This window comes from Humulus lupulus, chromosome 7 (genome assembly GCF_963169125.1).
Source record: "Humulus lupulus chromosome 7, drHumLupu1.1, whole genome shotgun sequence".
Lineage (NCBI taxonomy): Eukaryota > Viridiplantae > Streptophyta > Magnoliopsida > Rosales > Cannabaceae > Humulus > Humulus lupulus.
The window spans coordinates 32,511,086-32,537,646 of NC_084799.1; the positions used below are offsets into that span (position 1 = coordinate 32,511,086).

Sequence of the window (26,561 nt, forward strand, 5' to 3'; positions counted from 1 at the left end):
CTACTTGGGCCCCCAAATTAAAGTTCAACTACACTCTTTCTGGGACACTAGCGCAGTCGCGCCCAACCTAGCACGATCGCGCTGGGTCGCTAGAAACGCAATTCGAGCCCAGAATATTGGTGTTCTTCACCAATTGAAAACTATACAATTTTCCAACAGAATTAGACCCCAAATTTGACCCAAACAGATGTTTCTAACAGAATTTCAACCTCAAAACGTACCACTAAGCTTAGGCAACAAAACCCAACACTCATCTCACCACAACACAACCATAAACTTAAAACTAAAGATCAAAACTAGAAAACCCAAGAACACCATTAGAATGCCAAAAACAGGGGTCTTACCTCTGAATTTATCTGAGGAAATTCGAACTCGTTTGGTGCAAACACTCCTAACAGCCTTAAGCCCCTTGCCACAAGCTACTCCCTTCAATTTCCTCAAGAATCCAAGCTTAGCCTAACCCTTTTTGGTTACCCTTGAGTGCTCTTCCAAAATGGCCAACAAGTGAGAGTGGAGCAGGAAAAACGTGAATTTGCATCAGCCTTGACCCTTAACCAAATCCCACTAGCCACATGTCAAAAGACCAAAATACCCTTGCCTTATTGTTTTTCTTCAAGACAATTCCAAGGGAAAATTTGTCATTTGGCATAATTCTCGTTAATCTAAAATTACCCCATACATTCCCAAATAAATCTATCAAACCAAATATTCACCAATTAATTCACGTTACTCAATAAATCCTCGTAATTTACCAAATTAGCCAAAATACCCCTAAGCTTACCCCGAGCTGGGTATTTTATTCCATTGTGACTTTTCCGCTAACTTGCTCACTAGGATCGCCTCGTGCCAGGTAACTCAAATATATCTACATAATAATGTGGTAACAATTATAAATCACATATATTTAATTATGAAAATTCCATTCAAATAAGAAACGGGCCCACACACATGCTTAATACACCTAAACATGCAAACATAGTCATATTATGATATAACTCACATAATAATTCAATTATTATCCTCCTAGCCTCCCTAATCAAGGCACTAAGCCTTATTAAAAATGCTCAGATGGCTACCCGGGTCAGTACTTCCATCGTATGGAGTCGCATGGGGTATCTTAAAACCATTTGGAAAGGGTGTGCTTGAAATATGAGGAGCAAAAGGTTCAACCTCCTCGTCCGAGTCATATGCTTATTCCTTGTTTTTCCCTTCTCGAATGAGCCTAAATTAATCCTCGAGCACATTAATCCTTTCATGAACCGGGTCTATTAAAGGCGGTGCCAATACCCTAGGAAGCTGGTTATTGTCCAAAGGAACTCCAACTCCTTCCTAGTGTAATGGGTTATAATTATTCCCATATATGTGTTGTAGAGTCTCTCCTCATTGGGCATTTAGATGAGCCCTCAAGTCCGGGTTTGGCTGATTGTACTGCCCCCGATTCTGATTTAAATGGTCTCAATAATCAAGACCATTATTGGGATAATTCAAGTAGTATCTTAGCTCGGTGTTATACATATTCACTGACCTACTAACATCTTGGTTGTTAGAACGATACCTACCCTCAACAAAACTGACTGTTCTTTGTTGTTTTTGCTGCTGTTGGTGAGCATAGTTTCGAGGTGGGTTGTCCACGTGTACCCTGATCCCAGTAGCTCGGGACTTGGATAAGTGACTTTACGACTGTTGGGGTCGCCTTGCCTGCCTTGGCCCTTAGTTCGCTCCTACAGTGACCTCATGATTATCCCTATGTCCATATCCGATTATGGGATTTCTATCTCCACTTGCGCTCATTGTGCTTTGGGCTGGCCTCTGAGGTATCCCTTCGCCAGCTTGAGTTCTGCCTGGGACGTGTTGCGGTATGCCTTGAACTGGTGACGGGTGCCTCATGGGTGAAGGAAGATGCCTAGTCAGAGATGGTGGGGGTTTCTCGCTATTTTGGGCCGACCTCGCAGGCTCTAGGTTATTGCTTTCGAGCTGCTTGTGGAGCAACTCGGTTATTCCCAGTGTTTGTATGGGCCTCCTGTGCCTGGTTAGTGTTAGCCTGCAGGGGATTTTGAGATGAAACCCTCGACTGGCTAACTCTAGGGTTCGATGTAGCTCCTATTGTCGGGGCCTGTCGAGCCCTCTGCTCGGCCATTCAGGTCGCGGTACTTCCTTAAGGTCACCCCTGGTCCTCTTGGAGGCGCTTGGGCTTCAGCAGCCCTTCTTGCCATTTCGTCGTTCAATCAAGTGGCCTCAGCCAGCCTCTCTCTCAACCGTTGATTATCCAATTCTTCCATTGGGATGTACCTCTCAGGATTATAATAATCCTTACGAGGTGGTCTTGAACTTTGGCCAGGATCACATGGTGTTGTAGATGCACTCCCCCCATCTGGAGTTTGATCATCATTTATGGACTGTTTGTCTGCCTGTCGAGGGTTCTCCTCAGTCTGGTGTAGTTTCTTTTGAGATTCTGGGTAGTGGTCGTCCACTTCCAAATCCAGGGATGTTTCCAGTGGGTGCAGCCATTTATACGATGAACAAATGTTTGAATAAGAGGTTTATATGAATCGATTAATGCTCTCAATGAAAGCATCAAAGTGTTGACGACATTTTCGTCAACTAAAAACAATAGCAATTAAGCTAAATGAATAATTTAGAAAGAAAATAATGACAGAGATTTTTAATATGGTTCAGTAGTTAAATTTACCTAGTCCACGAGACACTTTTATTAAGATAATCTGCGTTAAAACCTGAAGGCAATTTCATAGAGTTTGAGTAAAGAATTTGTGCGTGAAAATAACAAGTGAATAATCACATGTATTTATAGACTGGGTTCAAATTCTTTTCCCATGATTTTGGCAAAGTTACATAACAATACACATTTGAATTTGAAATATATTGAATCCCTAAAGAATCGGGTTGACTAAACTAATACATAAACTGATTCTGTATATATAGGCTTTAATTACTCAAATGTAACTACCTGGCATCTTTAAAGATACGCTTTCAAGCCTACCACCACGGTCTTCGAGCTGACTCCTGCAATGTCGCCCGAACCAATAGCTACGAACCTTCCGAGGTTAGCCTCTATCTAGACCTTTCGAGCTGACCCCCCCATTTCAAGCCGAAATGGTTAGGTGGCATCAATAATAATGATATACAATGCTCAATTTGATTATTTCCCTAGCCTACATTTGGAGATAATTTAATATGTCTCGAAATTTAGAGTATAACAATAAATATCCAACAAAAGGAGAAGGCAGAACATAAGAAAATATAGCTGCTCTTTATTGCAAAATTAAGATAAATGCAATGGTAGGGAAATCATGCTATTTATACTAAAGTCATATTATATATATATATAAAGACTAAAATAACTGTTAAAAAAAATAAAACCAACTTTCTAAAGTAATAATATTTACTTTAACATCCTCTACTAAATAATATAACAATATTCATACTAATGAACCATAGAAACAAATGAAAATATGAGAACAGTTTCTGCTTCTCAGTTTTTCATGTTGTTAATTTACACATTTGGAACGTAAGTAATTTAAAAAAAAAGATTTAATTTCTTCTTATTACTCACTCACTCATCTTTCTTTACAATTCTTTTCATTACAAATCAGTAAACATACTCAAATATTTTCAACAGAAAACAGATATAAGCTCTAAAAGAATAACAGTTAGTTTCATCATAATTTGTAACTTTATCATCGTTATGGGTTTCAGCATTAAAAGCAAAAGGACAAAAGAAAATAAAAACGAACTCAAAGTAAAGCCTAATGTGAACACTCGAAAGATGTTCTGTGTCATGTATGGAAAGATATGAACTCATTGAGTGCAGTAGAATGGACTGGGGGCAGTAGTCATGAACAGAAGCCCCACAAACTAGACTACAATGACTCCATCAACAAAAGTCCAAGCCAAAGATATTTGTAGGGTCAAGATGTTATCTAAAATGGTAAACTGGAACAATCTTCTTTGTTCATTTTATTCACGGTGAGTCTGTGACTTTCCAAAATCTACTTTTAAACTTTTCTGCTGTATACATTGAACCTAAAATGAAGGGTCATATAGTCTATTACAATATATTATTCTTTTCATATGTAAAGTTTTAGTAAAGCATGGTGTAATTATGGTGTTGAGTAATAAGCTCCAAACAGAGGCAGTTCTTATGTTCAGCTTATAATTATTTAGTATTATAGTGTGTTTTGAAGTTTGAACTATTCAACCTGATTTGTTAAAGCTAAATATTAAACAAGTGGCCGGAATTGGTGGTTTTATGTTTGGCATTTTATTGTGTTAAGCAATATATGCTTATTTTGTGTCCAAGTACATTTGAATATAATAGAAAAAGTTCCCTGTTGATTGGTTTGGTCAATTGATTGGAGACTTTTTCTTTGGGTATTTTGAATTGAGAAATGACTTGGAAAACATAATAGGCTATCAGCAACCAATAAGGTGGCATACTTTTAAATACAAAGGCAGACAGAATTAGCCTCCTTAATAGTGGCAGCTGATTTTAAGTTCTATTAATTAATTAAGTCTAAATTTAAAAATATTCAGTTTATCAAACCAAGTAACAGTTTAGTTTTCAGGGGAATACAATAATAATTTTAATTGAGTTTTAAGAGTTGAAGTAAATGACTAACTATGCAGAAGCCAACAACTGCAATATATTTATTTAACCTAAACAAAGTTGATAAGATTATTAGCCAATGTCATAGCGTTCAACAAATGGTTGTTTATTCCTGAGACATCAGCAAAGTGACATATTAGTTTCCATTTACTTGTTTTTCTTAACAGAAAAGTAATATACTTTGTTGAATGTTGATGTGTCCACAAATACTCACTCATCCAATTTATCAACATGTGTTTATGTTATATATATATATATATTAATATTGATGGCATTTGATTTTTTCTGAGACAAATTACCTTATGTAATTGTTTAAAAATAATTGTTAATTATCTTATCAATTTATGAATTAATCAAATAATTTAGACTAAACAGAATTCATCTCTGCTCGTGATAAGTCCAACCCTATATACATTTATATTTAAAGAGTATTGCTATTAAGTAAAAGCTTTGACTTATTTTTGTATTTGGATATGTCTTGTAAATATTTTTTTTTTTTTGAATGAAAAGTTAATTTCAAAATATTTGGATATCACTAAAAAAAAAAGATTGGTTATCATAAATTAAGAATGATAAAAATTATTCTAATTTAAATAATTAGTTCTCATAAAAGTATTTTGGAACTTCTCTTGAAAGACTTTTTGAATTAAAAAATGTTTTTTTTTTCTCAAACAACTTCAAAAATATATTTTTAGTTGTGAAAGCTAAAAACAACTTAAAATAAGCTAAATTAAATAAGAGAATAATTCATAAAATAATGATATGTACACTCAAATTATGCACAAAAATATTACACCAACTAACGTGATAATATTTTTTTAAATAGTAAGTCATGCTTAAAATAAATTTAATTGGTTAAATGAAAATGTCACGTCAGTTGGTGGTGTTCAAATAGTGCTGGACACTATATTTTGTACACCAAAATTATGCACCAAAATATTACAGCCAACTTATATGACGATTTTATTTAACTAATCAAATTTATTTTAGACAAAACCTACCCTTTTAATAAATAATGACACATCAAATATAATGTTTTGGTACAAAATTTTAGAGCTCATTGTTCATTGTCCAATAATCATATTTAAATGTACGTAGGAATCCAAAAAGACATGGTAATGGATCTACATGTTCTCACATAAATTATATAATCTAATTATATGAAGAAAAAATAAACCGACTGACTAACCCACATGATTAAAGGTTGGTATTCAGATATAATTTGTTTAAAAATATCTGGTATGATTATGGTATAGATCACTCATCTGAATATATGTATATTATATAGAAGAAACAATGTATTAAGACCTCCTTGACTATCTATTAATTTTATATATTTCTGTATATTGTGTCACAAAATGATTTGTCATCATGGCGTGGTCAAAGCCTTGTCCTTCAAGATACTTGATTTATCACCACCCTATATTACTCTCTTTGATAAAAAATAATCAAAGATAAAGAGATTTCTGGCTCTACCATAAGATTTTCTTACACAATACCCCACAAATGTAAATTTATTTTGGCTAAAGGACAAAAAATATGATAAGGAAAGAAAACATACCAAGCTTTTGGTCCAAAGTGACTGCATCGACATATTTATCCTGGGATATGATAAAAACAAAGGGTGACTGCCTTGGCCTGGCTTCGATGGTAGAATAGGTGGCGGCTACCTTTGTGTCGCTGGGTACCTTCCGAGAAGGTTCTGGACTATAAAATTCTCTTCTTTTAAAGGGTTGAACTTGATTCCTGTTCTTTCTTAGTTAGAAGGATTGAATTTAATTTTCATTATTCATACTTTTCTACACTTGCTTATTATTTTTGTCGAAACTTTACACTATTGTTTCTTACTCTAGAATCATCTTGCCTAGTTGGTCTTGATCTTTCTATCTATTTCTACGCCTATACTATTTTTCTCATAGCTTTATCCTATTTCCTCTTTATCTTCTTCTTCTTCTGTGAGTTTCAGATAAGAGTTAGCGGTTGATTTTCATGGATACCCTTTTCGAAGATTTACATGGTTCCATGAACAACAACTTCAGATTTGAACATGACCCCCAGAACCTTGATCATGATTATAATAAAGGTAACCATGAATTCATCGATCCTATTTCACCTCCCACCAATTCAGATCTTCAGGGTGAGCCTTCTCCATCTTCAGCCTCAGGCTCAAGTTCGGAGGGTGACTCTCTAGAAAGCGGTGAGTTTAGCAATGCTATTATTCTCAGATTCATCAACGAGGTACTTATGGATGAACAAGAAGAATTGGAGAAGAAGCCCTGCATGTTGCACGATTGTTTGGCTCTCCAAACTGCTGAAAAATCATTCTATGATGTCATTGGTGAGGAGTACCCCTCTCCACTTCCTTGTTTGGATCAAAAGTTTGAGAATCCAAACCATCAGTATGTTCAGAGCTTCAGTAACGACAGCAGCATCGGATCTAGTACTATTACTAGTCTAAGCAACCTGGGTGTCGACTCGAATTGGGTCTGGAATCAAGATGAAGTTGGATCCTTTGCTGTCCAAAGTCCAAGTATTGAGTCACCTGAAGATACCCTTTTGACCCCAGATTCATATGGTGAAACAACTCGACCCCCTTGGCATTTGGGAGGAGAAGCAGTACAAGGGAAATCAGGTTTCTTTCTTCCAACGAAACTGAACAGGACAGCGTTTGCCATCCCAGAAAACCACGATAGCCATTTCAGCACATTAGATGGATCTGAAGGAAAGAAAGGTCATCATCAGAGAGAGTTTGGTACTGATAGTCCAGAAGAAGAAGAAGGAAGAAGCAACAAACAGACAGCTGTGTATCCCGACTTTTCTGAGCCAACGGAGTTCTTTGATGAGGTACTCCTCTGTCCAAAACCAACACAAAACGACAACGAACCTTGTGCTTTTAATGAAAACGACGACAACAAACCAAGGCAACAGCGGAAGAAGCAGCAGCCAAAAAGAACAAAGCAGAAGAAACGAAACAACAGCAACCGGGGATTGGTGGACTTCACCACACTTCTGACGCAATGCGCACAAGCCGTGGCCAGCTATGACCAAAGAACCGCAACCCAACTCCTCAAACAGATAAGAGAACACTCTTCTCCTCACGGCGACGAAAGCCAGAGGTTAGCTCATTACTTTGCCAATGGTCTCGAGGTACGCTTATCAGGAGGGACGCCGTCGTACAGCCATCTCGGCAGCAATGGAGCTTCGGCTTTTGATCTCCTGAAAGCATATCAGGTCTACATCACCGCATGCCCATTCAAAAGAATGTCACACATTTACGCCAACCGAACGATCCTAAAGCTCTCGGAGAAAGCAAGTAGAATTCACATAATCGATTTTGGTGTTCTTTATGGCTTCCAATGGCCTTGCCTCATCCAACGCCTCTCGGAAAGACCCGGTGGCCCCCCGATGCTCCGCTTCACAGGGGTCGAGTTTCCTCAACCGGGGTTTCGGCCTTCTGAGAGGGTCATCCAGACGGGTCGAAGATTGACGAACTACTGCGAGAGATTCAATGTCCCGTTCGAGTGTAACATGATAGCACAGAAGTGGGAAACCGTCAAAATCGAAGACTTGAAGCTCGACAGGGATGAGTTGACTGTAGTTAACTGTTTGGACCGTATGAAGAACTTGCCTGATGAAACAGTAATAGAGGATTGTCCGAGAGACGAAGTGTTGAGACTGATAAGGAGAACAAACCCCGATTTGTTCATCCATGGCGTCGTGAATGGGACTCACAATGCGCCTTTCTTCTTGACCCGTTTCAGAGAAGCGCTGTTCCATTTCTCGGCTCAGTTCGACATGTTTGAAGCGAGTTTGCCCAGAGAAGACCAGCACAGGCTGATGTTCGAGAAGGAGGTGTTCGGTCGAGACGTGGTGAACGTGGTGGCCGGAGAGGGTTTACAGAGAGTGGAGAGGCCGGAGACTTATAAACAATGGCAAGTGAGGAATGTAAGAGCTGGGTTTAGGCAGGTGGGTTTGGATGGTGAACTGGTGAAGTTAGTGAGGAACATGGTGAAGAAACATTACCATAGGGACTTCGTCGTTGATGAGGATGGGATGTGGATGTTGCAGGGTTGGAAAGGTCGTATTTTTCAGGCCATGTCTTGTTGGCGACCAGCTTAGTCTTCGAGCTTCGATAGCAGTACGTAGCTTTTGGAAATGAGTGCATATCACAACATCACACGTTGTGATTCTGTAACATAGTTAATTCAATTGTTTTGAATTCATTTAATCGAACTTTTCCTGCATCAGGTCTCTAAATTATAGACATGTAATTAAAAGACGCAGGATTTCTCTTCTAGTTTATAGTCAGTCCAACCCACTAAGCCAATGATTGATTGAATTAAGTGAGGATCAGAGACATTTTGAATTGAAATAAATGTTTCTTAAAAAATAAAAATAGAACTGCTTCTGTATCCCTTGAATATTTGAGAACCGGGCAACAATTACTCAAGAAAAACTCGAACCTCAAACCAAATTGGAAGTAAACCACGGGCCAGACCACTTAAGCTACCACCTTGGGTGAATTGAAATAGATGTTATTCTCACATAGCTTCTACATTAAATGGTGATCATGGTCAAACATGAGCAAAATGTGCAAGTATAAATAAACACCCACTAAAAAACTTCACTACGAACAGATTTTAAAACTCGGTTCAAAGGCCTAGAAAAGCCTATATAAATTAAAAGTATGGCTTCCAGTGAATGAATTCTTCCAATTCCCTGGTATGGTAGTGCTTGGTTGGAGGAGATAGATCTCCCTTAACAATTTAAAAAGACGAATTTGACTAACTGGTTGAGAAAATTAGGATAAATATACAATGATAACTAGTTTACAGGCACAAATGATTGGAAGTGACTATCAACTATGGATGCAATGACTGAGTTCATATCATTGCCACTGCCTATCCTTGTTAACTCCTTGATCGTCTAAGGACACTCCAATCAAGCTTTCCACCCTTTGGTTTCTTGAAAGCATCTTTTCTTTTACTTGATGGTGACTGTTGATCACCTTGATCACTTTTGGGAGATTTGTTTGGATATTGAGAATCGGTCACTCCTGGCTGTTTTCTTTTATAGTTTCCATTAGCATCACTCTTTGGTTTATCAAGATCTGAGCACTCTCCTTCTTCCATTGGAGGTTCATTTTCTCTGTGGCAAATATTAATAAATATTTAATTCTAAGATTCAGAAAAGTAAAACTAACCACAGAAGAGAAACGACTCTACATAACATGGATATATTTCCGGTAAAAGAATATACTCAGACTATTATCCTATCAAGTTTACTATAGGTGCATCAGATCAAATTACAAACAGAAAAGGTAAGCGAATTTTGAAATGTCTGACCTATATGATTCTTTTCCATTTTCAGTTCCAGAAGAAGTGGCAAGGGGTACTGGCTGACTAACTTGTGTTGCTTCCTCGTTTAATTTCTACCATGGAAAAGCTTTGGGTGATTAAAATAAATTCTAAAAGGAATACAGAAGGTGAATAGTCATTGACCGTGTACATGGACTTATACTCACATCAATAGACGGGTTGAAACTTCTAAAAGACATACGACCTTTTGTTGCTCCTGGATGGGGGTCACCTTCCATTATTACCACACTACATACATAAAAACAGAAATCCCATTAAACGATAAAACAAAACAGTTTTGAGGTGAACAGGAAAGAAAGGTTCAGTAACCTATGGAAGATAGTAGTACTTGTTCCAGTTGTATCAACAAAACTTAAAATACCATGTACGCATACATCAAATGATGAACCCAGCACTATACTGCCTCATATCAATTATCCATATAGAACATAAGTATTTAACATAAATGAATGCAACAATGCTCCCTTTATACCCTTCTTAAAGCTGTTTAGAAAAGAAACAAAGAACGCACTTATATTACTTATAGATACTATGCGCAACTCAAAGACCACTGATATTTGACTTAACCGTTAACACCCCTGATGTGGGAGATAATTAGCTAGAATATTACGAGTTATTTTGCTATTTTATTATTTGGGTTATTTTTGTATTGTTAGGTTATTGCTAAGGCTACATGTATATGCCAAAGTATGATTGTAAGGGAAGGATGATACATTTTAAAATAGAATTTTGGGAGAGAGTTTCTCATATTTTGGGGTTTTCCCTTAGTTGCCATTTGGCATGAGCTATGCTCACATCATCCATTGCGCTGCATCACACCCTCTCAAAAGATCTCAACATCTATGAGCAAAACAAACCAGCATAATGAAATACATCGAGAACAGTAATTTAACACAAGCAAAAAAACTACATTTTCAATTTTGGGGAGAGGAGAGAAAGACAACTAGATCAATCCAAAAAGAAACACCTTGGCATTCATAGTACTAATTAATGGAAAAGTGGTAAACGTATGCAAATTAGGCTACTTAACTTTAAAACATAAAAATTAACTTTGCAGATGATATCGGTGCTTCTACCTGATATATTCAGTAGTTATTGCAAAGCCAAACACACTAGACAATTCTAACTTCTTGAACACTGACTTAATATTACCAAACTGTCAACCTAAATTAAGTACATTGACGCCTATATTTAAGAGTATGTACGAGACCCATTGACTCTAGTCCACAAAGTTAATGCCCTATTCTTGGACAACAGTTTCTTATGGAAAACTTCTGATTCAATATGAATATATTCTGATTCAATATGAATATAAGTTGAGGTATTAGAGAGCTAATAGGACTCAGTAGTTTCTGTATTAAGAGACAAAGAGGCCTTCCAAATTCGCTCACGAAACCAAATAAGCTAAAACCCGCATTGCATGATTATTATACACAAAGACGGACTCAGTTTTAAGCTCACACAAACCCATTACAATTCACAATTGGACGTAAAAATAGATAAGAAAAAAGAAGAGAACAATAAAAAAACTATGAAAATCAAAACAAAAATAAAAGAGAGAAAACTACCACTTCCTAGTAACGGGACCAGGGGAAGTAAAATTTCCGGCAGGTTTGACCTCTACTTTTTTAATCACCTCTTCTCTTTGAGCCGCCCTTTGCATGAACTTTAGCAATAGAAATATATATCAATTAATCAATTTAAACAATGAGCTCAGAAGGTTAACGAAATCAAATACCAGAAATTAAGAAAATTGGCGAACAAATTAAAGAAATTAAAGAAAGCCCAGATGAATTTAAGCAAAACCCAATCAAAAGATTCAATCTTCTTTTTTTCTTTTTCTTAATTGTCCTCTTCCCTCCCTTTTGAAATATTGAAAATAATAATGAGAAATAAAATAAAAGGTCTTCTATTTCTGCTTTACCTTCAAGCTTTTCAGAGTACTAGAAAATTCTGGTTTAGCCATAGTTAGCGATGGAAGCCTCGTTCGAAGACGGCACAAATTTAACTCTTAAACAAGCAAGTTTAAACTCAAATCTCTGAAACTCTCTCGTCCGGCTAGGGCAAGGAAAATAATATCGGCGTTTTCTACATTCAGTCACATGTCAGTGGGTCAGGGCCGGCTTCATTGGGCCCATATAAACCCAATTAATGTCAATGGGGATCTGAATGGCCCAATTTTGGCCTGCCTTAAATCCCCTCGATACCTCTTTTTCCGGTATATTCATTCTTTCCTTTTTTTTTTTCTTTTTCTTTTTCTCTTTTTTTTTAATATGCATTTAAATTTGCCTTTATACTTTTTTGAATCATTTATTTTTGGAATCTTTACAATTATATACTTATAATATAAAATAATTATAAAAATTAGCTACAAAATTTTATTTACAAAAATATCTTGACACATCATCAAAAAATACCAGATTCTAAAAGTAGTATACTTGAATTTAAAACTTTCCCAAAATCTTAATTTCCCATTTTTTGGTTTAAAAAAGTAATATTTTAGTTACTTAAAATATTAATAAGTTACCAATTAGTTATTTTTTTCACTGCTTTTTTCAACTTTTTTTTTTTCATGGTACAGGGCCTCTCTCTCCACTATTCTCTTTTTTTTTTATTAATTTCTTACATTCTCTATTATCTTTAATTTCAAATATATTTTCCGGCCACACCACTAGTCGGTTGGACTCAAAAGTGGTATCATCGCGACCTAATCTTCAAGGTGATCATTTTGATATATGGGAAGCATATGTTTTTTGGTCGTCGCCGGAAAATTAATAAGGAACATTCAAGCTACTTATTCCAAATATATATATTCGTGATTAACAAGTTTGCTTATAAATTGCAACAATCAAGATTCACATGAAAAGTTCAAGCAAGAACCATTTCAAAAAATACACGACTAGAAACCAAGATTATTAAATTGTAAAAACAAACAATTAGCCCAATATGCGAGCATGACAGTAGTGAAAGAAAAATTTAACAAAAATAATAACAAAATAATAAGTAAGAAAGAAAGACACCGAGATTTATACTGATTCGGATAATTTGACATATGTCCAATTGAGTACCACCACAAGCTTTATTGATAAATATTCGAACAGCTTTGTACAACCCTCATTCTTCACAGTTGAGAAGAACATACAATAAGTGACAGTACAAAATCACTTGTGTTACACCCCAAATTTTGAGATATATTTATCAGTCTAGAAATGTAGGCTCGCAAGAGTGGAGATCGAGTATATAACAGACAAACATTATGATGACTTACACTAGTAATCAATCACCAAAATGCCACATCATAGGCATGGTGCAAGCATGAGATGTGAGCTTGAAGAAGAGGGTTCGCTCCGAAAGTTAGTCTCGAAGGCCTGAAAGATGAGGAGGCGAATACTCATGTAGCGGTGAGCTCGAACCATGTTGCAAGCTCGAAAGTGCACCAAAATACCAAAGTAGAAAGTTACAATTCCCTATAATTGTGGAATAGGTTATAGTCGTATATTAAAAACCCTATTCTTCTTAAGGGATATTTGATATCCATATATTTGATTGTATATTTATTAATTATATTATATTTTGAATGCAAATTAGATATTATGTAACTTCCCTAACATTAAGGGAAGAGATATTTTGTAAACCAGGTCTATAAATAGCCTAGGTTATTGTCATTTATTTTCACACACAAATTTTGTACTCAAGCTTTGTGAAATTGTTCTCAAGGTTTAAACGCAGAATATATTAACAAAAGTGACTCGTGTAGTTGGTAGATTTAACTACTTAACCATGTAAAAAAATATGTTTCGTTTCTTCCTTATTATTTTTAAGTGCTTAATTGCTCTTAGTTTTGGTTGACGAAAAATTTCGTCAACAGTTTGGTGCTTTCATTAAGAGCATTAAACATTCTTTCAATCCTTCCGTCATTACTACAATGGTTGCACCCGCTAGTAATATCCTTGGATCTGGAAGTGGTCGACCACTGCCCAGAATCGCTGAGGAGAACACTCCTCGTACTGAAGAACATCCTCAACGGCCTGGCAAGCATTAATGATCAAACCCTAGATGAAGGGAGTGTGTTCTCAACACAGCGGGACCAGGGTCAACAGTGAGACCCTGGTTAAAGTTTCCAGCCACCAAATCAGGATTACTACAATCTTGAGAGATATGTCCCAATGGTGGAGATGGAGAACCAAAGGCTGTGAGAAAGATTAGCCAGGCTACTCGGTTAAAAGAAGAAATGGTGAGACGGGAAGTTGAAGCCCAAGCACCCCGATAGAGGACTAGAGAGTGTCCTTAGGGTAGTACTGCGGTGAGAATGGCCGAACAGAGAGCCCAACAAAATTGGGCAGGAAGAGCTAGGGAGAACGCTAGAGTTAACCAGACTAGGGTTTCATCTCGAAACCCGACACGTACCAACCAAACCAGAGAGATTCCTATTGACAGTGGGAATAACCGAGCTGCTCCATAAACGACTCGGAGTAATAACCCAGAACCTACAAGGCTAGCTCCTAACAATGAGAGGCTGCCACCGTCTTTGATCAGGCATCCCTCCTCTCTGATCAGACATCCTTCACCGGTTCGAGACATACCACAACCTGCGTCTAGTGGACCTCGAACTGGTGAAATGGCACCTCAAAGGCCTACCCAAAGTGTAAGGAGTGAAAGCTGAGATAGGAAACCTCAGGCTAGGACTGAACAAAAGGATAATTGTGATGTCCCAATGGGGGAAAATCAAGGGCATAAACAGCCGAGACAGCCCCAACCATCTGAGAGTTATATGTTGAGATTCCGTGCTACTGGGATCAGGGTACATGTGGATAATCCACCTCAAAACTATGCCCAAAAACAACAGAGGACAATTAGTTTCCTGGAAGATAGTCATAATCATAGTAGGTTGGTGAGTGTCTACAACACCAAACCAAGGTATTATGAAAATTATCCCAATAACGGTCCAGACCTTCAAGACCACCTGAAACAGAACCGGGGGCAGTACAACCAACCAAACTCGGACTTAAGGGAACATTTGAATGCCCAGGGAGGGCCCTTACAACTTGCTTACGGGAATAATTATAACCCGATACTACAACAAGGGGCTAGAATTCCTTGGAACAATAACTAGCTCCCAGTAGTGCATGCTCAACCCCTAATAGATCCGATCCAGGAAAGGATAAATCAACTCAAGGAGTAGTTTAGGCTCCTTCGATGGGGAAAAGATAAGGAGAAAGCATACAACTCAGATGAGGAACTTGAACTGTTTGCTCCTCATATTTCAAGCACACATTTCCCACATGGGTTAAAAATACCCCACATGGCACCATATGACGGAAATACCGACCCTACAATTATTGTAGAAGAGGCCAGGTTGACGCTACAATTAGCGCCTCTAGCCTCAATAACTACAACAATGAATATTAAATCATCAATGAGCTCGGCAGGACCATCTGCGGCTCAACCTTGTGGTAACAGTTCTTCCAAATGAAAGAAAAACGAAAATAACTTCCCTTGGGAGAAATAACTAAAAAGAAAAAGGGAGATAAGTACATCTCCATTTATACCGTGTACACCGAACTCATAGTAACTCGGGAGAATATATATGTGGCGAATGAAAACCAAGTTCCATTCAGGTGAACTGAAGCAATGCGTAATCAAGGCACTAAACGAGATCAAAATAAATACTTTTGATTCCACAGTGCAAGCAATTGAAGGACGAGATTGAAGGTTTGATCTCGAGAGGCTACCTCAAACAATATGTCTGAAACAGAAATAATAACCAGATGCAGGCTCCATAAAACCAAAGGGCAGCTCCGGCCTAGCCTGCACCACAACCTTAAGTCGCAGCACCCCCTGCTAGGGAAGACAATCGACCCCCGCTGATTGATGGAGAAGACGTAATAACCATCTCCTGGGGACCCCACATAGCTGGAACGAGCAGGAATGATCAAACAAGATATGTATATGAGCTGAAAAAAGAAGATGGATCTCCTTATGTTCCAGAGCCTCGAGCTCCAAAGCAACAAAGGGTCGAATCCCAACTGATAACCTTTAGGAAAGATGATGGGTGTCGTATGTCGTATCAAATTTAAATATATTTATTCCTTATTACTCACTAAATTATTAGTAAAGTGGAAGTAAGGGTCAAACCCACAAGGACTATTATTCAATTTATCATTCAAAATAAAACACAAGAATTAAATAGGGTATTTTTTTCTTCAAGATTTAATAACGCAAAATAAAGTAATAAACAAAGAATAATGGATAATACGTGTAGCGTCCCAAATTTGCTAATAAGGCCGAGGGCCTTGATTAGCGTACCGAGAGGGAAACAATTGATTTAATTATGTTAATATATGAATTTGATGATTATGTGATTATAAATACATGTTTAGGTGAATTAAATATGCATGTGGGCCCCATTTGGCTATTAGGGGCATATTTATAATTTTAGCCCGTTGAGGGCATAAATGTAATATTTGTGTATATTGTGATTGATACCACGAGTGAGTGGTGATATATTTGTGGTGCATGATCTGAGACGGTCCTAGGGAGAAGTTTAGCTAGAAAGTCACAACGAGGTCAAATACCCGGCTCGGGAGGAGCCTAGGGGTATTTTGGGAACGTAATATGTGTTCGGGATTTATTGAGTAATGGGTAGTATTTTAGTAATTATTTGGACATGTCGGGATTAAACGAGGATTTATAGGAACACTCGAGGAATTAGCGGGATTTGTCAAATGATGGAATTGCCCTTGGTGGCACTTGAGGATTTAGATAGACTTAAGGGGTATACTGGACTTTTGCTAAGGGATATACATGAAATCTTGATGCTGAAACTTAGAAGAAAAACCAAAGGGGAAAACAAAATAGAAGGAACTCAGCTCTAAGACTCTCTCTCTCTCTCTCTCTCTCTCTCTCTCTCCATCGGTTCTTTTCCTCTCTCTCTCTCTCCCTTGTGGATTTGAGGCTGAAGCTTTAGGGAAACTGAAGTTTGAGGCAATTGAAGTTAGCTCAGGGTGAGTACAAATCAGAGGTAAGCTCCTGGACTTGATCTTTTATGTTGAACTTTGCTAAGACTAGAGGTTTGCATGAAAATGGACTCTAAGTATGATTTTGGATGTTTGCTTGAGTATATAATTGTTTCTGAGATTTGTTATGGAACCTAGGTTGTGTGGAAGGGAAGTCTAGGCTTGATTCTGGGTTAAATTGGTGTTTGGACTGTGAAATTAGGGTTTAGGCTTAAGGAAAAACGCATGAAGAATGTTAATTTTCTGGGTTTAGGGGCTCAGGTCGCGACCCTGTTCTTCAGGCGCCGCGGCCTGTGTGTGTCGAAGAGGCTGGAAGCCTCTGTCTGCCCAGGCACGCCGCGACGCAAGGTTTAGTGTGCACGACCCGTGTCCCTCAGCAAAGAGGCATTTTGCCTCTGACTTGAGCGCGTCGCGGCCCTTAAGGGGCTGGGTCATGGCTCAAATGCAAGATATTGGCTGTTTGAAGGATTTTAGCTCGGGAACCCAAATGTTAAGGCTCAGGAAGGATTTTACCACCCGGTTTGGTAGAATCCAAGGTCCCGGAGGCTAGAATTATATTCTTAAGTTATTTATTGGATTAGAACTTGATGTATGGCTATTATGAATATGTTGTGACTAGGTTTTCAATGAGGCTCGGGTTAGAGGACTATGCTCGGGATTGTGGTGCTCAGATAGCTTGGGATACTGGTAAGAAAACCGTTGTACCCATGGAGCAGGGTGTGCCCCTATTGTTTGTATTGCAGGGTGTGACCCTATTGGTTGAATTGTAGGGCGTATCCCTATTGTTTATGTTTAGTATATGTTGAGATTATGCTATGTAATGCATATTTTTGAGGGAACGACGAAGGCCGAGAACGGAAAAGGGTCGGGATTGGCGTTGAGCAAGCGGAGTGTAGGTCGTTAGGGTGAGAGCCTCCTAGGATGCTGGAGACATCCTCTCGGTGAAGACCGCGAACCCAGGGCTTGATAAAGCACCTGGGACGGCATGGCCGCTATGTGCTTAAATTGTTGGCTACTTTGTTACATGTTGTTGATAGATATGCATATGTTATTTGTTTTGTGTTAAGTTTTCTTGCTGGGATTCGACTCACGGGTGCTCTATGATGCAGGTAAGAGCAAAGGAAAGGTCGACCAACCATGAGTACGGAGAGCATGGAGCGACGGGTACATGTTCGGCCTGTCTGGGCTCCACGGCTAGGGTTATTTTTGGGAAAATGTACTGTAATAGTTAATTTGTCGCTTAGGTCGACCTTAAATGTATTATGAGATGTAAAGTATTCTATGAACAGTATTTTGGAATCCCAAATGTATAACTCTTTACGTTTTCAATGAATGACCACATTTTCAAATCAAATGCCTTTAAACGACTTTTATTACAGTTTAGCTACACTTTTAACCTAAAATCTTGATTAGCAAGCTAATGGCATGTTTTTAACGCACTTAGTAATGACTCTAAGGAAGTAGGGCATTATAATTTGGTATCAGAGCGATCCAAGGTTTATGATTCCTAGAGATTGACTGAACATGTACGCTCGCTGCCAGTGACAAGCTCGACTCAAGGTTCGTTGGTAATTATTGAATTATATGCTTGATTGTTTGTTAAAGTGCCCTGTTTGCCTGAATATTTTATATAGAACATGAGGAATGAGTTGACATATGTATGATGCTAGGGCATGGCCCCCTTGATTGTTGTATGCAATTTGTGATATGTGGATTTGCTGATTGTGGTTGGTTGATGAATTTGGAAGGTGGTTTTGGATGTTGTTATCATGCCTAATAAGCAGCGTCATTGATTGCAGGCATATTGTGATAAGGCCTCAATGATCAATCAGACTCCGCGACAATAGGGCCGAGGATGACAACCAGGTCATGACCCTCCACCTGCCCCACCGAATTGGCAACATTTATTTGCCAAGATGGAAGCTAGACTTTATCGAATAGAAGAAGAGCTTCGATAATTGAGGCAACAGGCCTCTCCTTAGGGCATTGGGTTGCAAGTTCCATGGGTTGTGGCACCAGTGCCAACCCAGCCTACTGTGGAGAATAGATGGGAACCTTTGTATGAGAGGTTCAGGAAGCAGCATCCTCCCACCTTCGAGGGTAGTCCAGACCCACTACAGGCAGAGCAGTGGATGAACATGATTTCTTCCATCCTAGATTTGATGAGGGTGGAAGGGAATGAGAGAGTAGCTTGTGTCAGCTACATGTTGAGAGAAGACGCCCGCATCAGGTGGGATGTTGTGTCGCAGAAAAGGAATGTTGCAGTTATGACTTAGGAAGAGTTCATGAACATTTTTCATGAGAAGTATTATAGTGTTGCAGTCCGAGTTATGAAGGTTGATGAGTTTACCAACCTAATTTAGAATCGAATGACGGTTACTGAGTATGTTCTGATGTTTGACAGGTTAGTGAAGTTCGCTCTGGATTTGGTGCCGACTGACATGGCACGAATAGATTAGTTTGTGCCGGGATTGAATGTTATGATTGCCCGTGATGTCAAGATAACTTTGGAGCCGGAGACTACCACTTATGCACAGGTAGTGAACAAGGCCCTTACAACTGAGGGGGTCGAGGATCAGATATGGAGAGAGGGTGTTGCTAGGCACGATGCTCGGAGGATGGTGCCTCCTTTTACTGGATCTAGCTAGGGTAGTGGCCCCAGTGAGCAGAAGAGAAAGGCCTCAGACTCTTTTGTTCCTCCTGGCTCGGATAAGAGGGCACGGGGTGCTTTCAGTGGCCGTCAGGGCGGGGGAGACAATTGGAGGAGTTTCTCAGTGTGTTCTTGGTGCAGACGATGACATCAAGGAGAGTGCAGGATCAGGGCCTGTTTTACTTGTGGAAGCATCGGTCATTTGAGGAAGGACTGCCCACAAGCCAGGAAGGAAGAGCTGAAGCAGAGCGACAGTCTCACTCCTGCCAGAGTATTTACCTTGACCTAGACTGAGGCGGAGGCTAGCCCCTCGGTCGTGATAGGTCAGATCTCTAGTGATGGTTCTTCTTTTACTGCATTGATTGATTCAGTGGCTACTCATTCATTTGTTTCTGCTAGAGTGATAGATCAGCTGTGTAGACCTAGTGATTTGTATGCTAGGGTATTTCCGACTTTGTTGTCGACTGGGAAACTGGTAGTCTCTAGGAGATGGGTTAGATCATTATATGGTTTAAACATAAGAACCAAAACAATGGCACGATAAGTTTGATAAAGTTATTGTTTCGGGTGGGTGTAGATGCAATAATGGACAAGTGCTTATACTCTAAGACTTGTGATGGCTATGTCATATTGATGTGTCTATATATTGATGATTGTTGATTTTTAGTAATGAGATGAAAGGCATAATGGAAACGAAGAGGTTTCTATCTTTCACTTTCTAAATGAAGGACCTTTGAGAGGTCGACACCTTCTTTGGTATAAAAGTTAGAAGAAATAGTGGGGGTTATGCCTTAAGTTAGGCTCACTTTGTTGAGAAATCGCTTTACAATTTTAGTAATCTCAAAATCAAAGAGGCGAATACACCATTTGATTCAAGCATAAAGAAAAGAACAATGGTAGAGTGATTAGTAAACTAAGTGGATTTACTAGCATCCAAGTATGAAACATTAAAAAGTGATTGACAGCATTCTAAGGTACTTTATAAGGACGAAGCAGCTAGGCCTCCAATATTCAATGTTCCCAAGGATATTTGAAGGATATTCCGATGCGAATTGGATATCAAGTGGAGAAGATAATCTCTCCACATGTTGTAGTGTCCCAAATTTGCTAATAAGGCTTAGTGCCTTGATTAGCATGTCGGGAGGGCAATAATTGATTTAATTATGTTATTACATGGATTAAATGATTATATGATTGAAAATGCATGTTTAGGTGAATTAAATATGCATGTGGGGCCGCTTTTTTGTTAATAGGGGCATATTTGTAATTTTAGCTCGTTGAGGGCATAAATGTAAATAATGTACATGAAATTATTTGTGTTTAAAGCCCCATGCTTGGTAATCATGGACATTTTTGGAAATTGAACCCGTAGAGGGTATGATTTTGAGCTATGTGTGGTGTTTTCGGCATTGGGAGATCCTGTTCCGCAGTGTTAGCGGAGAGTCACAAATATGGTATTTGGTATCTATTGAGATTGGTAACTATTAGTAACTTGAGGTTAGTATTGTTACTGAACTAATAGTAAAAATGTGGCATTTTTTGATAAAAGGGTGAAAGGCTAGAACTAAGTTAGAGGGAGAGGTAGAATGTTCTTTTGGGCATTAATTAGACAATCCTTGGCTGAAGGAAAGCCATACACGTACAAACACAATTCCATTCACACTCACTTAGTTCCTAAGAGCTCTAGAAGGAGAAATGCCAAAAACAAGCTTGAAGATTCTGGTTGTTGAAGAATTTGAGAGTGAATTCAAGTTGTAGAAAGGGATTTACAACCATCTACATCAAGGAATTTTGGATTTGGGGATAAAGGTAAGGTTTCATCTTTGGTTTTGGGTCTTTTTACTATTCTTGAGAGTTTGGGTTTGATTGTTGAAAACTGGATTTTTGGCTTGATATTTGTGAAGTTTAAGCTTAGGAATCTAAGGATTTAAGCTTGGAGTGGGATTGGAGGCAGCCTAGGGTTTAATTCCTCCTTAAGGTAAAGGTTCCTTTGAATTTTTAAGAGAATTTCTGGTGTGTTTTAAGTTTTTAGGAATTTTAAACCATTAAGTGATTTGGAGTTTGGAGGTGAGTTTGAGTTTTTTTTTTTTTATGCATATGTGTTGTGTATGCTGTTTATTTGGAGTTTTGGGTCCAATTAGAACTTGGGTACACTTGGGGAATGGTTTGGGCAAGCTTAGGTTCGGAGAAATGGTGGAAACCCTAGTTTTTCTGGGTTCGTGTAGTAGCGCCACGATGTTGTTCTTCTGAGCTGTGGCGCTTGGATGATCTAGGGCAGGGGGCCCTGGCTGGGTGTCGCGGTGCCCATATGGCTGTGCCGCGGCACTAGGCCATTTTCAGGGGTCTCAACTTTGTAGTTTTAGGGCATAGGCCCAGGGGCTCGGGAGACGATTTCACCACCCCGTGTAGGGAAATTGGAGGTCCCGAGAGCACAGGTTGGTTCCGGGGTTCAATTATGAAATCAGATAGTAATGAGAATGTTATTTGTGGGTTGTTGTAATGCCCCAAAATCCCTAATAAGGTTTAGGACCTTGATTAGGAGGTCAGGAAGGCCATAATTGATTTATTATGTTATTAAATGATTATATGCATGTTTATGTGAATTATATTATTATATGATGATAAATGCATGCATATGGGTCTATTGTTAATTATAAGGGCATTTGGGTAATTTGGCCCGTTGAGGGCATATGTAATGCCCCAAATTTCCTAATGAGGTTTAGGACCTTGATTAGGAGGCCGGGAGGGCCATAATTGATTTATTATAGTATTTAATGATTATATGCATGTTTACGTGAATTATATTATTATATGATGGTGGATGCATGCATATGGGAGAATTTATTATTGTGAGGGTATTTTGGTAATTTGGCCACTGTGGGCGTAATTGTATATTTTGGGTGCATGGTTGTGATTAACTAATATAGCCACATTATAAGGTGGGTTGGTTCGAGCTATTCGACATGAGACGATCATGAGATGTTAGTGTTCGGTCTAGTCATAACGGGTTTAAGTTCGGGGCTCGGGGTGAGTCTCGGGGTGAATTTAATGATTAGAGCATTACCGGGAATTAAAGGGTAATGAGATATGATTTATTGGTATTTGGGAATATTGAGAATAACGGGAATTGAAGAGCGTTAATTATAATTAACGAGATAGGCGGGAAAGGACGGTTTTACCCTCGGAAACTTTTAGAGGGATTTATTTGGCTTAAGGGCATTATGGTCTTTTGACCTTAAGGATTTATATCAGCCTAAGGGAATTTTAGAAGGCTGTGGAATGAAAATAAAACAGAGTTTATCTTCATCTTTCTCCCTTCTTCCCGTACAAGTTCTCCTTCACCCTTTTCTTTGAGTTTTGAGAGCCCATGTTGAGGAAGCAAGCTAGGGAGTCTAAGCTTGGGAATTCTAGACCTAGCTCAGCCATTGGGAAGGACTCAAATCGTGTTTGAGGTAAGTTCTAGCCATGGAATTCAGGATGTGCTCTGTTTTCCTTTTGGTTTTTAGCTTGTGGTTTTTGATGTAGAAAGTGAGAATCAAGGGGAGTTGTTGTGTGTGTTTGGTTGGGTTATGATGGGGTAAGTTGTAGGTGATGTTTGGTGGTTGAATTGGGTGTTAAGTTGTGATTTGAGACAAGTTTGAGGGGCTGGTTCTAAGGGAAAACGCAGGGGAAATTCTAGTGTGCGTGCTGAGTTTTCTGGGCAAAATTGGGTATTGAGTCGCGGCATGGCTGTGGTGCACCGCGGCTCAAGGCGTCTGGCAGAGGGGGTTGCCTCTGTCTGGGGGGCGCGCAGCGGCGCAGCAGGGGAGGGCCGCGTCCCTTAAGGCCATTTTGACCAAAAACATGATTTTTAGCTTGGGGATTCAAGTCATAGGCCTCGGGGTTGAACCTAGTACCCGGTTAAGTGGGGATTGATGTCCCGAAGGCTAGATATTGATTTGGGAACTTATGTTGACCATTTTTATTGATGGTATCTTATATTTGGTTATGACCAGGTGACCGCTAAAGGACTAAAAGTTGATCGTTCTCAAGGGTCGTTCTTTTAATCGTTTTAGCTCGACTTTGAGGTAAGAAAACTGCACCCTGTGTATATGTGACATGCATGGCTGTTATGATGCATGTTGGTTGATTATTGAGTATGACATGCATGGCTATTATGATGCATGTTGGTTGATTATTGAGTATGACATGCATGGCTATTCTTGATGCATGTTGGATTGCTGGATATATTGCATATGATGCATGAGAAACATGTGATTAGGACATGCTTGTGTACTGAGTATGATATCGTTCAGAGCTTGAGCCTCTGTGTTTATGCATGGTCCTAATTGTATTAATACATGTTTAGTAAGCATGCTGAATACCTTGTTTATGGATATGGAACATGTGATATATGATTGGTGGCATGACTTACTTGTGTATGACACTGACTAGTCAGGGACCGGCTCTAAAGTCGAGAATCACGCATTGAATGGCTCTATGGCATTAATGCTAGACCGACCCTAAGGTCGATGAACACGCATTGAATGGCTCTATGGCATTAATGCTAGACCGACCCTAAGGTCGATGAACATGCATTGAATAGCTCCATGGCATTAATGCGGGACCGACCCTAAGGTCGAAGAACTTATAAGCGCTTGCTTGGTCTATGGCCAGATGTTTATAGCCAAGGTATATGACCCCAGTGACTGTTTGTCACATGGCTAGGGGACGCTGTCCATAGCACGACTCTAGAGTCGGGAGGAAGGTTATGTTGGTGACCATTCACCATGCACCTGTCCTGATCAAACTTATGAACGAATCACTTATCAGTTAAGCCCTGGTGACCCTATCGTCACATGGCTAGAGGGAGCTATGCTCATTACTGTGACTTTTGGCTATTGTCACCTATTTTCTTGGACTGATAGTCCTGAACGGTTATTATGATCGTTGTTGATATTATATCATGCTTTATAGTGTTTTCTTGCTGGGCTTTGGCTCACGGGTGCTACGTGGTGCAGGTAAAGGCAAGAGGAAGCTAGACCATCCTTGAGTTGGAGAGCTTAGGTGATGACGTGTACATATGCAGCTACTCGTCTGCCACGGCCGAGGTTTAAAGTGGAACTAGGGTTGAACCCTGTTTTGCCGCTTAGAACGGCCTGTTGTAAATATTTTCTGTAATAGACTCTGAAATTATGTTTTCGGGATCCCAGTGTATATATTAAACGTTCTAGTGAAACGTTACATCTTAACCAAAGTTTTTAATCCCTAAACCGCTAATCATACTTAGTTCACGATTTTGGCCAAATGACTCGATTAGCGAGTTAGCACTGTTTACAAGGCACACCATAACGGTCCCAGGAGTTGGGGCGTTACAGCATAATTGTGTATTTCCATGCATATTGGTGAATTGTGAGTGAGACCACATCATAATGTGGATTTGTTCAAGCCATTCAGCATGAGATGATCTTTGTAACACCCCAAGTTGCTAATAAGGTTTAGGACCTTGATTAGCGTGCCTGGAGGGAAATAAGTGAATTAATATGATAATATATGAATTTAAATGAATATGTGATTAGAATGCATGTTTAGGTGGTATAAATATGCATGTGGGCCCCGTTTGCATGATAGGGGTAAATTGGTAATTTTAGCCCATTGAGGGCATAAATGCGATAATTGTATTGTGTGATTTGTACCACGTGAGTGTGGTGATATCAGTGTGATGCACGTACCGAGACGGTCCTAAGGAGCTAATTAGTTTAAAAGTCACAACGGGATTAAATACCTGGCTCGGGAGGAGCTTAGGGGTATTTTGGGGATTTTGTAAATTTAGTTCTTGTGAGTTAATGGTAACTGGTAATCTGGTAACTTGTGTAACCGTTAGTAACTGCTGAGAGAAACAAATTCAGATGGAGAAATGGTAGAATTGTAATATAGGTGAAAGGACAAGAGTGCCCTTGAGGTTTAGTTAGGAAGGGATTTTAATGGAGGGATAAGATGGTCTTTTGGCAGAGGTTTAGAAAGCTTTGGCTGAGGGAAATGGATATACACGATACTTTATGCTAAGTATGATTGAAATCAAGTTTGGAGGGCTAGAGAAATCAAGAAGGAAAAGGAAAAACTAAGAACCTAGACGGCAAAGTGGAAGAGGAAGTGAGCTGAGTTCTTTGAGGCTAGTGAAGAGCTTAAGGGTGTGGAATCAAACTCAGGTCAAGGATTACTCAGAGGTAAGAATGTATCCCCTGTTTTGTTAAGTTTTGAGCTTGATTTTAGAAGATAAGAATGGAAATTGAAAGATAATCATGGCTGGTTTTGCATGAGGATTCAGCTAGTTTATCAAGAGGGATTTGGTTTAAAGCTGCGATTGGAGGAAGCTCAAGTGGAATTCTTGATTAAGGTAAGAGTATTAAACATGTTTGAAACCTCATAACTGTTATGGTTTAAGAGTCTAGAAGTCTGGTTTGCAGTTCTCTCAAGTTTTGGTTTAAGTGTTTGAAATCTGAAACTCAAGTGTGAATGTTAGGTGTGATTGTGTGTTTGAGCTTGTTGGTGGTGTTTATAGGTTGATAAATGGTTTATTTGGGGTTTGGGTGTGCATTGGGGTTGAATTGGGAGTGTTTTGGCTCGGGGAAAACGCAAGGGAAAACCTAGATTTCTGGGTTCGCGAAAGAGCGCCGCGGCGCGAGGCTGTTTCTGGGCAGGGGAAGCTCTCTGACTTGCTGGGCGCTAGGCTATTCTAAAAACATGGAATTTTGCAATTTTGAGCTTTTGCTCCGGGGGTTTAGGGGATGTCTCCGATGTATTGTTTTAGGGATTTGGGGATTCCGAGAGTGTGGGATTGGCCCCGGGAAGTGGTTTTGGATTGGTTAGAATTAAAGGGTGTTTTATATGTGTTGTGACTAGGTTTTTAGAGA

At 39.1% G+C, this 26,561-nt stretch overlaps 2 protein-coding genes across 2 annotated transcripts; one reads left to right on the forward strand and one right to left on the reverse strand.

Annotated features, from left to right (window-relative positions):
- The first annotated feature begins 6,194 nt into the window (after window positions 1–6,194).
- LOC133791106 (scarecrow-like protein 30) lies at window positions 6,195–8,868 on the forward strand. The gene is made up of 2 exons (XM_062229002.1): window positions 6,195–6,323; window positions 6,591–8,868. The coding sequence occupies exon 2, from the start codon at window positions 6,614–6,616 to the stop codon at window positions 8,741–8,743; it is 2,130 nt and encodes a 709-aa protein (XP_062084986.1). The 5' UTR covers window positions 6,195–6,323; window positions 6,591–6,613; the 3' UTR covers window positions 8,744–8,868.
- A 360-nt stretch (window positions 8,869–9,228) lies between these two features.
- LOC133791108 (uncharacterized) lies at window positions 9,229–12,119 on the reverse strand. The gene is made up of 5 exons (XM_062229004.1): window positions 11,927–12,119; window positions 11,571–11,668; window positions 10,149–10,230; window positions 9,970–10,055; window positions 9,229–9,772 (listed from the first exon to the last, which is right to left on the reverse strand). Exons 1-5 carry the CDS (start codon window positions 11,966–11,968, stop codon window positions 9,535–9,537), a joined length of 546 nt encoding a protein of 181 aa, XP_062084988.1. The 5' UTR covers window positions 11,969–12,119; the 3' UTR covers window positions 9,229–9,534.
- Window positions 12,120–26,561: the final 14,442 nt, after the last annotated feature.

Bases quoted from the DNA above. Each gene is read 5' to 3' on its own strand.
- LOC133791106 (XM_062229002.1), top strand. From the start codon at position 6,614: ATGGATACCCTTTTCGAAGATTTACATGGTTCCATGAACAACAACTTC.
- LOC133791108 (XM_062229004.1), bottom strand. From the start codon at position 11,968: ATGGCTAAACCAGAATTTTCTAGTACTCTGAAAAGCTTGAAG. The intron at 10,231-11,570 runs GTAGTTTTCTCT...TTATGTATGTAG, and splicing joins GGTCCCGTTACTAGGAAGTG to TGTGGTAATAATGGAAGGTG. The intron at 10,056-10,148 runs GTGAGTATAAGT...TTTCCATGGTAG, and splicing joins GTTTCAACCCGTCTATTGAT to AAATTAAACGAGGAAGCAAC.